This window comes from Siphateles boraxobius, unplaced genomic scaffold (genome assembly GCF_051911475.1).
Source record: "Siphateles boraxobius isolate OS27281-9 unplaced genomic scaffold, OSU_SipBor_1 24, whole genome shotgun sequence".
Lineage (NCBI taxonomy): Eukaryota > Metazoa > Chordata > Actinopteri > Cypriniformes > Leuciscidae > Siphateles > Siphateles boraxobius.
This window is the reverse complement of record NW_027508855.1, coordinates 13,162,671-13,174,529: the sequence shown is the minus strand read 5'-3', so window position 1 is coordinate 13,174,529 and position 11,859 is coordinate 13,162,671. Positions and strand designations below refer to the sequence as shown.

Below are 11,859 nucleotides of genomic sequence, written 5' to 3'. Positions count from 1 at the left end.
GCTGCAAGTGACAGAAAATGGCTTTGAGCAACCAAGGGAGATTCTGGAACTCCATTTGGGATACAGATGGGGCACCTGACACTTCACACACGTTGGGCATCATGCTACAGTCACAGTGAGTGTGACTGACAACCTATGACACTGGGGATCTGGGTGAAACTTCTGCTGAGCGGAAGGTTCTGGAGGCTAGTGCATGATAGACTTAAGATACCAATAACTTGGACATTCATTCAAGTGAGAAGTCTAGATATAGCTCTGTTATTAGGATACATTCTGTCTGCCTTAGCGTTTGCATCACAATGCTTTTATGTCATTAATGACTGATTTGACTTCTTTTAAGCTAGTTTAAAAAGTCTTGTTTAGTGATCACGAAAACACTGACATCTAGTGGAAACAAATATATCTCCCTCCTCCATTTTCCATTGAGCCCTAACGCAAAGTCCCTGAATTTCTAGACTTCACCAATTTTATTTAGATGAACAGGGACATATTGTTGGTTCTTTTTGTAGACATTTCTTATTTTCAACTTCAGTCTCCAATACATTTCCCTCAACGCATCAAGTTTGTTACTTGTAAAAATGCTCAAATGGAGTAATGAAAGTTTTGAGATGTTGATGTGGCATTATAGAGCACTTTTTGTACTTATGTTTGGAGTCAGCTGCCCAGACACAAATTTGACATAGAGCTAAGTATTTTTTCCGTTTCTCTTGCCTTTTAGAATGGAAAGGAAAATATTTATGGGTAATTTACAATAAGGTATTTTATGCATTTATTATTTGCTAATGTTATAATGCAATTGTTCATATTAGTTCACACAGTGGATTAACTAATATTAAGACAACTTTTTTGATGATGAAACTTTTTAGTGTGCAGAATTTATATTAAAAATTTATATTAAACGTTTAAATAAACACCACCTTAGATAAACAAATGCCGTGTAGAGGTATTGCTTACTTTTAGTTCATGTAAATGTAATGTAGCTAACAAATGGGACCTTATTGTAAAGCGTTACTGAATTATTCTTTCCATTTACTCGAAAAAATTATCTGGTAATACAGAATGAAGTCTAGTTCTGCCAATACACAACTGAGCATTATTTCATACAATCACTGATGAGAAAGACACAGAGGGAAGAAAACTGAGTGTCACATGCACTTTATTCAGTAATGCGCCACAAAAGTGATCAACTAAGTGTTACAAAGAGAGAAAAAAAAACACTTGTAGGATGTTTCAGATTACACACAAAGAACATTTTGAACAGCACTTCTTAAGAACATTAATAAAACAAAACCAAGAACCCCTCTGGGGTCCAGCTGAGACATTGGGTCTCATTCACAGGAAGAACAGTTTCTCTGAGAGCTGGATAGCAGGCTCTGAATGGAGGTACTGGCCTGACAGGAAGGCCAGTTTGTGGGCGTACTTGCAAGGTGCGGGAACGCGTATCGTTCCAGGCCAGTTCCAGTACAAGTGACACATCTTGAAGGTCAACCTGTGAAAAAGTTGTAAATAAATACATTATCTTTAATAGATTTTTTTTGTTTAATATCCACACATCAGAACAGTTTCAGTTAAAAAACACCAGTTAACTAGAACTACTTTCTTACCTCTGTAAGTGGTCAGGGGTGAGGTTTGCAGTGTTGTACACTGCTATGTAATGAGTGGGCAGACCGCAACCCTGTCGAATCGAATGTGCCATTAGGTAGAAGTCCACCCTGAAGAGAAGAGAAACATGTCAATACATATACCACATTTTATTTCCTGCCGGTAATGCACTAGACTAGATCTCATTTCTGCAATGCTTTGCACATGTAGTTGAAGATTCTAGGGCACTGCTAAAGCCGTTTGTAGAATCCTAGTGTGCACGAGGAGCGCAAGCTTCAACTCTTGTAAACCAACCATTCTCTGTTAGTGACGGTGTGGTCCAGCACGGTTCCTGGCGAGGGGGTGCCGAAGTGGTCTGATCCATAGGAGTACAGGGTGGTGCTGATTCTTTTCTGCACCACGATGAAAGCCAGCTTCGGTTCATAGTTCGGGATGGTCTCGAAGCATTTCAGAATCTGAGGGATCTCGTAAAGCTCCACGGTCTTAAGCTGTCCGTCTGACACGCCGTCGCGATAGATGACGATCTTCTCGGGGAAGGCGTGGTTCACCTGTTTATGTACAATGGTAGGATGGTCAAGTGTAAAAATACCAAAGCTGTAGAGTATTGAAATAGGAAAAGTAATTTTTTGCCTTTGACTGACTCCCTTTCGACAATGCTACAGCTATCATTTGACATTTGGTGTGGAGCCTATATTTTATCTGATCAATATTACCTCGTAGTATTTCTGCAGGGCAGCCAACAGACACACTCTGAAGCCGTTGATTATCTCCTCGTGAGGCATTTGGAAGGTGACCCTGGAGTACCATTTGGTCAGCATGCTAAACCGGGACAAACACAGGATTAGGTCTGATTCACATATCTCACATCTGCTGCTTGTAAGCAGCGCATTTTAATTTCTGCCTAGGGTGCTCCGATTGATCGGGAGTTTATTGTTATCTGCCGATAATAACTTTGTAAAGTTTGATCAGTGGTCTCTATAAAAGCCGTTCAGAAGAGTGGATCAGTTGATGGAAAATATTTCTATGCGCAGCTAAAATTGCTTCACTACATTCACCGGCAGTTGAATTTAGTCTGTCAGTTCTACCAGGTGTCTGAAAGGACAATAAATTTGCAAGCACTTTGCGGAGAGCTGAGACACTGCAACGACAGCAACCCGACAGCAAAAAGCTGTAAAAGCCCAAACTTAACGATAAATCAGCTAGATCAGCGATTATAATTAAATACAGTCTACTGTTGCTAAACTGCAGAATGTGCTCGATAATAAAAATAAAATAAAAGTTATTAAAACTGCCTTAAGTAATGAAAGGGATACTGTTTCTCAAGCGGCTTTCTGTGTGTGCTTCCGAGAAGGAGTGGAACAAGGACAAGTAAAGTGAACTTTGAGCTTCCAGTACGTGCTTAAAAACACACAGAAATGTCAAAATTCCCAGCTTGGTTAGTTTTCGTCTTCTTTAAACACCGTCTTAAGTGAACACAAACAGCTGGGAAATAAATTTGCAATTAGAATATCGCATAAAACATTTGGGAATAAAGCAGTGTTTCCAAAATTGTCTGAGAAATTGGAGCAAAATATCTATTTATTTATTTAAAAATAAATGTTGCTTGTGGTGAGCAGGACGAGGCCGAGGGACGTGAGAGAACGGCGCGACAACGGTGGCGTGAGTGAAAATGAACATCACATGTGAGACGCACCGGTCTCGCATCTCTCATGAAGGAGTGGAAGCATAGAAGGAGGAGCGACTTCGCTGAAGATCGAGAGAGGAACAGGCCTGATTTTTTGCTGTGTTTTGTTTCCCTTTTGTGTAGCCAGCAGTCGTCCGTGAAGGGCTGCTGGCGGATCCTTTTGTTTTTGTATTTGTTTTATTTTATTATTAAATGGTTTGAATGTTCGCCGGTTCCCACCTCCTTCTTCCCATAACATCTGAACCCTGTTACATTGCTGCTTTCGGGGAAGCCACTGTGGCTCAATTTTTATATATTTCACGTGCACAGAAAGCCGCTTGGGAAACAGTATCACTTTCATTACTTAAGGCAGTTTATTCAGTAAATGTGTTGGCATTGCATGTCTTCTTATCGGACAAATTTAGTGCACTTTTTTTATGCACATTTTTAGAATTTAGGTGCATCTTAGGGGGCTTTCAAACTGGGAACGTTTGTTGCGTTCAGAGTGGGATTTTTCCCAGGCACCCCTCGCAGCGTTGGTCTGGTTTTACACTCAACTTGATTCTATCAAACCCTGGTGCATTTGCGTTCAATTTACGTCATCACAAATATATTAGGTTACCAATACCACTGTCATCCGCTCGAACAACTTGATGAAAACGCACCTAATTCGCATTTGTTTTGTTTTTTTGCCAACTTAAAATATTTGCTTCACGTTTGGATGGAAACCCAGCTAGTGTGAAAGCACCCTTAGTGTTTCCATTCAGCGTTTTATTATGGAATATCCCAAAATCTGCATTAAAATAGCTGGATGGAAACCTAGCTTTTGATAATAACAAGGAAAGTTTATATATATATATGGACGCTCCGATCAGGATTTTTGCAGCCGATACTGATAGTCGATTTCTTGTCATGTGATCGGCCGATACCGATCCCGATGCTTAATATAAGACAAAGATAAATACAAACAAAATGGAGCAGTCTGATGCAGCCCACAAGGTTAAATTAAACATTGTCCAATAGTAAACTTTGGAGGAAAACATAAACATTTAATCACCTAAAATTGAGAAGTCTAATGTAAACCTTGTCCAATACAAGACTGAGCAAGACAAAAATTAAATAAATAAATAAATAATTTAAACTCCTAAAAGAACAAATTGGAGTAGTTTAATGATACTCGTCATTAGAAGGGATGGGCATTTCAAGCAAATATAATATTGAAGATCACTGGGTATTATTCGATTATTATTAGAAAATCGCATCCCTCCCCAATATGCAGGCACACATGCATGTATAGGCCACACAGGAGAAAAGCGGACTGGTCTGACGTTTAAATATAACTTAAAAACGTAAATATACATTTCATATTTGTTTTATATAATATAATGTTCTTTTTTTTATTTCATCTATGTTGATTATATGAAAAAGGAACCGCATGAGATGGGTAAGATAGGATCATAAGATGCCCAATATATCAGGAGACATTTGGAGTGGGTCAGACATGATTTTGACCACTTAATTAAGTTTTGTTTTGTAGAAAGCCATTCTTTAAAGTGAATTTCATTTTGTAAAAATTGTATCTCAATTTCAATCAATGTTTCATCAACAAATTGGCTGGATTTAATAAATAAGAAGCGAAATATAGCAGACAATATAATAGGATACGGAGGCGCCCGCGTGTGAACTGGAGCGCGTCTCATAAATGAACCGAAACTCAGCGTATAAGCTACTTTGCCTCACAAACCTGAGAACGTATAGAAATCTTGAAATGTCTACTTTAAAAAAAAATTTCAAATCGATAAGAAATGGGGTACTCTCTGCTTATCTAGGCTAATCCATATGAAGTGTACATTTCTCTCGCGTTCACTACATGCGAAGATGGCGTCAACATCGCCAACTGGATCAACTGTAGCAGCCAGAAAATACTAGTTTATTAATAAACAATTATAATGTATCATGGTGCCTAAACATTACTATTGCCGGTTCTTTGTGGCAAGCTTTATGCATGCGCTTGGTATGCGGAATATAGGCAATATTAAGATAATGCTCATTATGGTTTAGTATTTTCTCCCATATATATTTAAGTAATTAAATACAAAAAAAAACTTGAGTCGTGCACGGGCAGCCCTACTTATTTCACATATTTCCTAACCAGCGTGTCAGTGCGGGCGTTCTGACCGAGCGGCGCTGTGTGGACTGAGCGAGCGAAGCATACTCTTCAGAAAGGCGATCTCTTTGGAGGACAATTCTCCTCCACGTGAGATTTCTTTGAAACGTACACGGCAAATAGCTCATTTTTTTCATTGTTTCTCGACACATCATAGTAATTCCACACCGGTGATGACATGACTGCCAAACTATTTAAGTCCCTACGCATCATGTACCTTCTCAGGTTTTGACGTCATCAAATTGTGATCAGTTTGTGAGATCGGACAAGCTTAGTGAGTACCGATCGAGTTATGAAATTTGATTATCGGCCGATACCGATCTCCGGCCGATCGATCGGAGCATCCCTAATATATATATCTATACATCTATATATATATATTAGGGGTGTGCAAAGCAGCCGGTATTTGTATCTGTATTTGTATTTGTTGAGGGGGGAAAAGTATTTGTATTTGTATTCGAGTAAAATCCAAAATAGGCGTAAAAATCTAGTTTTTTTGCGTTACAATTCTAATTTACGTTATAGTGTAAGTATTCTTTAATTATATAAATCCAGCAATGAACATGTACCAAGGAACGTCATTGAAAAGAAAATAACATAACAGCCATTACCTCATCCATGGTTAAACCAACAACTAATAAAATACCATTGTGAACATTATGAATCCCACTACCCCCCGTCCCGAGGCGGTTGATTATGAGCCTGACGCTAAGCGGAGGGGTCTTGCATCAGCCTGAAGGGTTTGTATTCGCTATAACAACCACTTCGCTATACATTATCCCGCTTACTACATGGCTACCTACCAAATAAATCAATAATTTGACTCAAAATATTGATTTAAAAAGGAGTTTATTGATTTAAAAACGATTGTATTGCTTCCGCTAAAAAAATAGTCCGTTCCGTCTCTACGTTTAGAATCCATGGCAACGCTCTGTTTTTCGTGGCAACGTTGTGTTATACTTAGCAGCGGTCTGTTATTAAGAAATAACCATGGAAATAACAGACCGCATTCTACATTAGAATTCAACCAAGCCATGTAATAAAAACAAATAATTACGGAGCTAACAGAGCTACGTAAACAGAGCGAACATGAGAGCACCCGGCTGCAGACGTCAAAAATGCAGTGTAATGAAATAATCTCCCGATCAAACTCCACTTCCCGAAAGTTATAAACTGCCTCCGGAACCCAGTTAAGGTACAAAAATCTATTCAACAAAAATAGTAATGCAGTTAAGTGTTTTTTCGCTCAGCCGAGCCCTCTCTGTTGCTGTGTGGAGCAGCCTGTGTCAGTCACCTCTTCCTGAACGTCACCCACTCACTCGCGCACTGCGGTCTCGTGAGGAAACGCAGCTTTTTGATATAAAGTTTTTCTTGTTCCCGAATACAAATATTTTCTAAAGTATTTGTTCGAAATAAGTATTCGTAAAAAACACGTTATTTGTGCCTTTCCGAATACCGTATTCGGGTTCGGCTCCACCCCTAATATATATATATAGATAGATATATATAGATATATATATATAGATATAGATATATATATAGATATATATACAGGTCCTTCTCAAAAAATTAGCATATTGTGATAAAGTTCATTATTTTCCATAATATAATGATAAAAATTAAACTTTCATATATTTTAGATTCATTGCACGCCAACTGAAATATTTCAGGTCTTTTATTGTTTTAATACTGATGATTTTGGCATACAGCTCATGAAAACCCAAAATTCCTATCTCAAAAAATTAGCATATCATGAAAAGGGTCTCTAAACGAGCTATTAACCTAATCATCTGAATCAACTAATTAACTCTAAACACCTGCAAAAGATTCCTGAGGCTTTTAAAAACTCCCAGCCTGTTTCATTACTCAAAACCGCAATCATGGGTAAGACTGCCGACCTGACTGCTGTCCAGAAGGCCATCATTGACACGCTCAAGCAAGAGGGTAAGACACAGAAAGAAATTTCTGAACAAATAGACTGTTCCCAGAGTGCTGTATCAAGGCACCTCAGTGGGAAGTCTGTGGGAAGGAAAAAGTGTGGCAAAAAACGCTGCACAATGAGAAGAAGTGACCGGACCCTGAGGAAGATTGTGGAGAAGGACCGTTTCCAGACCTTGGGGGACCTGCGGAAGCAGTGGACTGAGTCTGGAGTAGAAACATCCAGAGCCACCGTGCACAGGCGTGTGCAGGAAATGGGCAACAGGTGCCGCATTCCCCAGGTCAAGCCACTTTTTAACCAGAAACAGCGGCAGAAGCGCCTGACCTGGGCTACAGAGAAGCAGCACTGGACTGTTGCTCAGTGGTCCAAAGTACTTTTTTCGGATGAAAGCAAATTTTGCATGTCATTCGGAAATCAAGGTGCCAGAGTCTGGAGGAAGACTGGGGAGAAGGAAATGCCAAAATGCCTGAAGTCCAGTGTCAAGTACCCACAGTCAGTGATGGTCTGGGGTGCCATGTCAGCTGCTGGTGTTGGTCCACTGTGTTTTATCAAGGGCAGGGTCAATGCAGCTAGCTATCAGGAGATTTTGGAGCACTTCATGCTTCCATCTGCTGAAAAGCTTTATGGAGATGAAGATTTCATTTTTCAGCACGACCTGGCACCTGCTCACAGTGCCAAAACCACTGGTAAATGGTTTACTGACCATGGTATTACTGTGCTCAATTGGCCTGCCAACTCTCCTGACCTGAACCCCATAGAGAATCTGTGGGATATTGTGAAGAGAAAGTTGAGAGACGCAAGACCCAACACTCTGGATGAGCTTAAGGCCGCTATCGAAGCATCCTGGGCCTCCATAACACCTCAGCAGTGCCACAGGCTGATTGTCTCCATGCCACGCCGCATTGAAGCAGTCATTTCTGCAAAAGGATTCCCGACCAAGTATTGAGTGCATAACTGAATATAATTATTTGAAGGTTGACTTTTTTTTGTATTAAAAACACTTATTTTATTGGTCGGATGAAATATGCTAATTTTTTTAGATAGGAATTTTGGGTTTTCATGAGCTGTATGCCAAAATCATCAGTATTAAAACAATAAAAGACCTGAAATATTTCAGTTGGTGTGCAATGAATCTAAAATATATGAAAGTTTAATTTTTACCCTTACATTATGGAAAATAATGAACTTTATCACAATATGCTAATTTTTTGAGAAGGACCTGTATATATATATATGTATAGATATAAATATATATAATCTGAATATGAGAATGATTTCTGAAGGGTCATGTGACAGTTATTTTAAATTGTAATATTTCACAATATTACCGTTTTTGCTGCATGTCTGATAAAATAAAAAAAAGCATAAAAGACTTCTTTTAAAAACAACCCCAGACTTTTGAATGGTAGTGTTTATGTACTTTGGGATGTTAAATGAGTGTACTATATTTCATAAAGTTACCTGTTGAGACTTGCCACAAAGCCCATGACAGATCTGCTTTTCTTGCTTGCATCATGGTGAACATCCACCCCAATCACCATCAGGTATTTCTGTTCCAGTGAAAATTAGTGGTTAGAAGTTATTCTTTTAGTTAATCCCATTTGCTGATATTTATTTTCTGCAACAATCCATCATCAATACCATTCAGAAGGAATAATTTGTGACATTTAGGGCTCTTAAGTTCATGCCTTTTTTCTTTATCATGCATTACTTCATATTTAAACTATTATGGGTTATTAAAAATTGTGAACACTGTAAATAACTTTATTTATTTAATAAATTTATAAAAAAAATACTAATGTCATTTTAATGTTTTTCTTGCCAACTCAAGACTATTGAGTAAGTAAGTAAAATTTATTTGTATAGCACTTTTCTCAGATGAAGATCACAAAGTGCTTCACAACAAAAGAAAACCTTAACAACTCTCATAAATACATTGAATCACAAAAAAAAACGAAAAAAAAAAAAAAACGTACACATTAGACCAGCCTAACCACCCTATATAGGTAAACTATAATAGGTAAAATATGACCTGCTTATCTGTGGCCATGTTTACAGGAGACCTGGAGCCTCTCTTGGATAACCAGTGCTTTTATAGCTGGTAGTAAACGATTAAAGCTAAGGAGAACGAACATGCCAAACTCTGCCACAGATGCAAGATATTTAGTAGCTGTCTTTAAAAAAATTGCCTCTGTAGTTCTATTGCGTTCTTCCATAAATGCAGTTTCAGTTCAGTTATTGAGTTTGTGGCTGCTGGTTTTTTAGGTAATGTCTCTTAAAATATGGAGGAACAGTTTTATACTCATTAGGAAAATCAAGATGTGAACACATGAAACTAATGCGTTAACAAAAATAAACACTAGACAATGGATCACACCTAGCTAACATATATTGCTTCTCACTGTGCAGTGACCATTTTCAAGTTCATTCCCAATGCTCAATATTTACTTGAGCAGTTTATTTTTAATAAAATACTGAGTGACACACAGTACAGTAACTCCAGGGCCACCCGTGGGCAAAAGGTCTTGATTCACAAACACTCACCAGAGGAACGTTCACTGTCCACAGCTCTCCTCCCAGTTTGCAGTTAATCTGCAGAAGGATCTTTTGAGCGATGCTGCGGAGTTTCTGTGGCTGGGAGATGGTCCGTACGTTAATGGCCTAAAAAATAAGAGTCACTGAGATTCAGAACTAATATGGAATGTAAGACTGTATTGTATCACATCAAAATATACCACATTTCCAAAATTAAAAAAAAATTCAGTCAAAAACATTTTAATTACTGTTAAATTTACACTACTATTCAATAGGTGCTAATCAACTTTTTTTCCCAAAGAAATTAATACTTTTATTCAGCAAGGATGCATTACATTGATCAAAACTTTTACATTGTTTGAAAAATAATAATAATAAAAAAAAATTTCAAACAAATGCTATTCGTTTAACCTTTCAAATCAAACAATCCTGGAAAAAATGCATCATGATTTTCACAAAATATTAAGCAGCACAACTGTTTTTAACATTGAATTCTGAAGGATCATGTGACGCTGAAGAGTGGAGTAATGGCTGTTGAAAATTCAGCTTTGCCATCACAGGAAAAAAAATACATTTTAAATAATATTATAATAGAAAACAGTTATTTTAAACTGTAATTTCACCAGTTTAAATTGGGCCGTGTTTTGATCAAATAATTGCAGGCTTGCTGATCATATGAATCTTATTAAAAACATGGAAGAAGAAAACTTACTGACCTCAAACTTTGGAAGGTAGTGTACATGTTTGGCCTAAATTCAGAAACTGGACTATAAAATGCAAAGACATTGGCCCTCATTTATCAAAAGTGCGTACACCAAATTTCCAGCGTACACCTGGCGTACACCCAAAACCACGGTGACTTTGAGATTTATCAATATGGACGTTGGCGTACGGCACGCTCAAATCCTACGCCAGCTCAGGAGGTGGTGTACATGTACGCACGTTTTGAGTTAGTGCGGAAATGCGCAGAAAAACAATTCCTAACACCACAAAACGCAAACTAACAAACTAAAAGATATGACATATTATGACCCACTGTGAAAAAAACAACAACATAGTAATTATAAACTTCAGTGTTTATTTTTGTGCAACATGGACTTCAATGTTTAATTTGTGTGACTTTACCAAAGCATTTGATTTGTAGGCATATGTATTCCTTCAGTTGCGAGCCTGTACGCTTTACCTGACGTTTCAAAATGACATTCTTCTTTTAAATAATAATAATAATACAAATAATAATAATAACGACATTCTTCTTCTAAATAACAATAATAATAAAAATCATAATAATATTCTCCTCGTTTGGTGTCAGCTGGAGGCTTGGATCCGGTGGGCCTCCCCCAGTCTGACTCTGGCTCCTCTGACATTTAACAAAAAGAGACAGGGTTGTGTAAATTTATATATTCTAAAATATAAAGAATATTTTTTATATATATTTTACTATACATTCTCTTCAATGTAGCCTACATGTATAATCAAATAAAATGACACAACCCTGTCTCTGTTAGTTAGATGTCAGTTTTAATGATAAATGTTTCATATTTTTAAAATGAAAACAAAAAGAAGCAGGGTTGTGTTTTATATTTCGTGTTGTTATAAATATATACGTTGCCTGAACCACATTTGTGTGGCCTTTAATATGTTAGATTGTAAGATATGTAAGATTTTTTTTTTAAATGAAAAGAGGCAGAGTGGTGTTTTATTACATATTTTGTTTTATTGTTGATGAAAAGAGGCAGAGTTGTATTATACCATATTTCGTTTTATTGTTGCCTAAAATATACATAAAGAGATAACCGGAGTAGCCAGAGCGTGCTGAGTGACGCGATCAAGAACGCCGCTGTTGCATTTGCAGAATAACCGGACTTGCGTCCTCTCGTCCTCGGGAGTTCGTTCTCCTGAGTCGAACTTCGCAAGTCTGAACTACCAAGGACGCAAGTCCGAAGTTTGCGT

General features: G+C 37.7%; 1 protein-coding gene across 2 annotated transcripts in view; it reads right to left on the bottom strand.

Annotated features, from left to right (window-relative positions):
* Window positions 1–1,141: 1,141 nt before the first annotated feature.
* piwil2 (piwi-like RNA-mediated gene silencing 2) overlaps window positions 1,142–11,859 on the bottom strand; it is a 36,178-nt gene continuing 25,460 nt past the window's right edge. For both annotated transcript variants that reach the window (XM_077241527.1, XM_077241528.1), the window contains exons 18-23: window positions 9,916–10,032; window positions 8,833–8,921; window positions 2,316–2,421; window positions 1,897–2,150; window positions 1,605–1,712; window positions 1,142–1,489 (exon numbers count right to left, since the gene is read on the bottom strand). In XM_077241527.1, coding sequence (XP_077097642.1) covers window positions 1,333–1,489; window positions 1,605–1,712; window positions 1,897–2,150; window positions 2,316–2,421; window positions 8,833–8,921; window positions 9,916–10,032 — 831 coding nt within the window. In that variant the 3' untranslated portion in view covers window positions 1,142–1,332. The remainder of the gene's footprint in view (window positions 1,490–1,604; window positions 1,713–1,896; window positions 2,151–2,315; window positions 2,422–8,832; window positions 8,922–9,915; window positions 10,033–11,859) is intronic.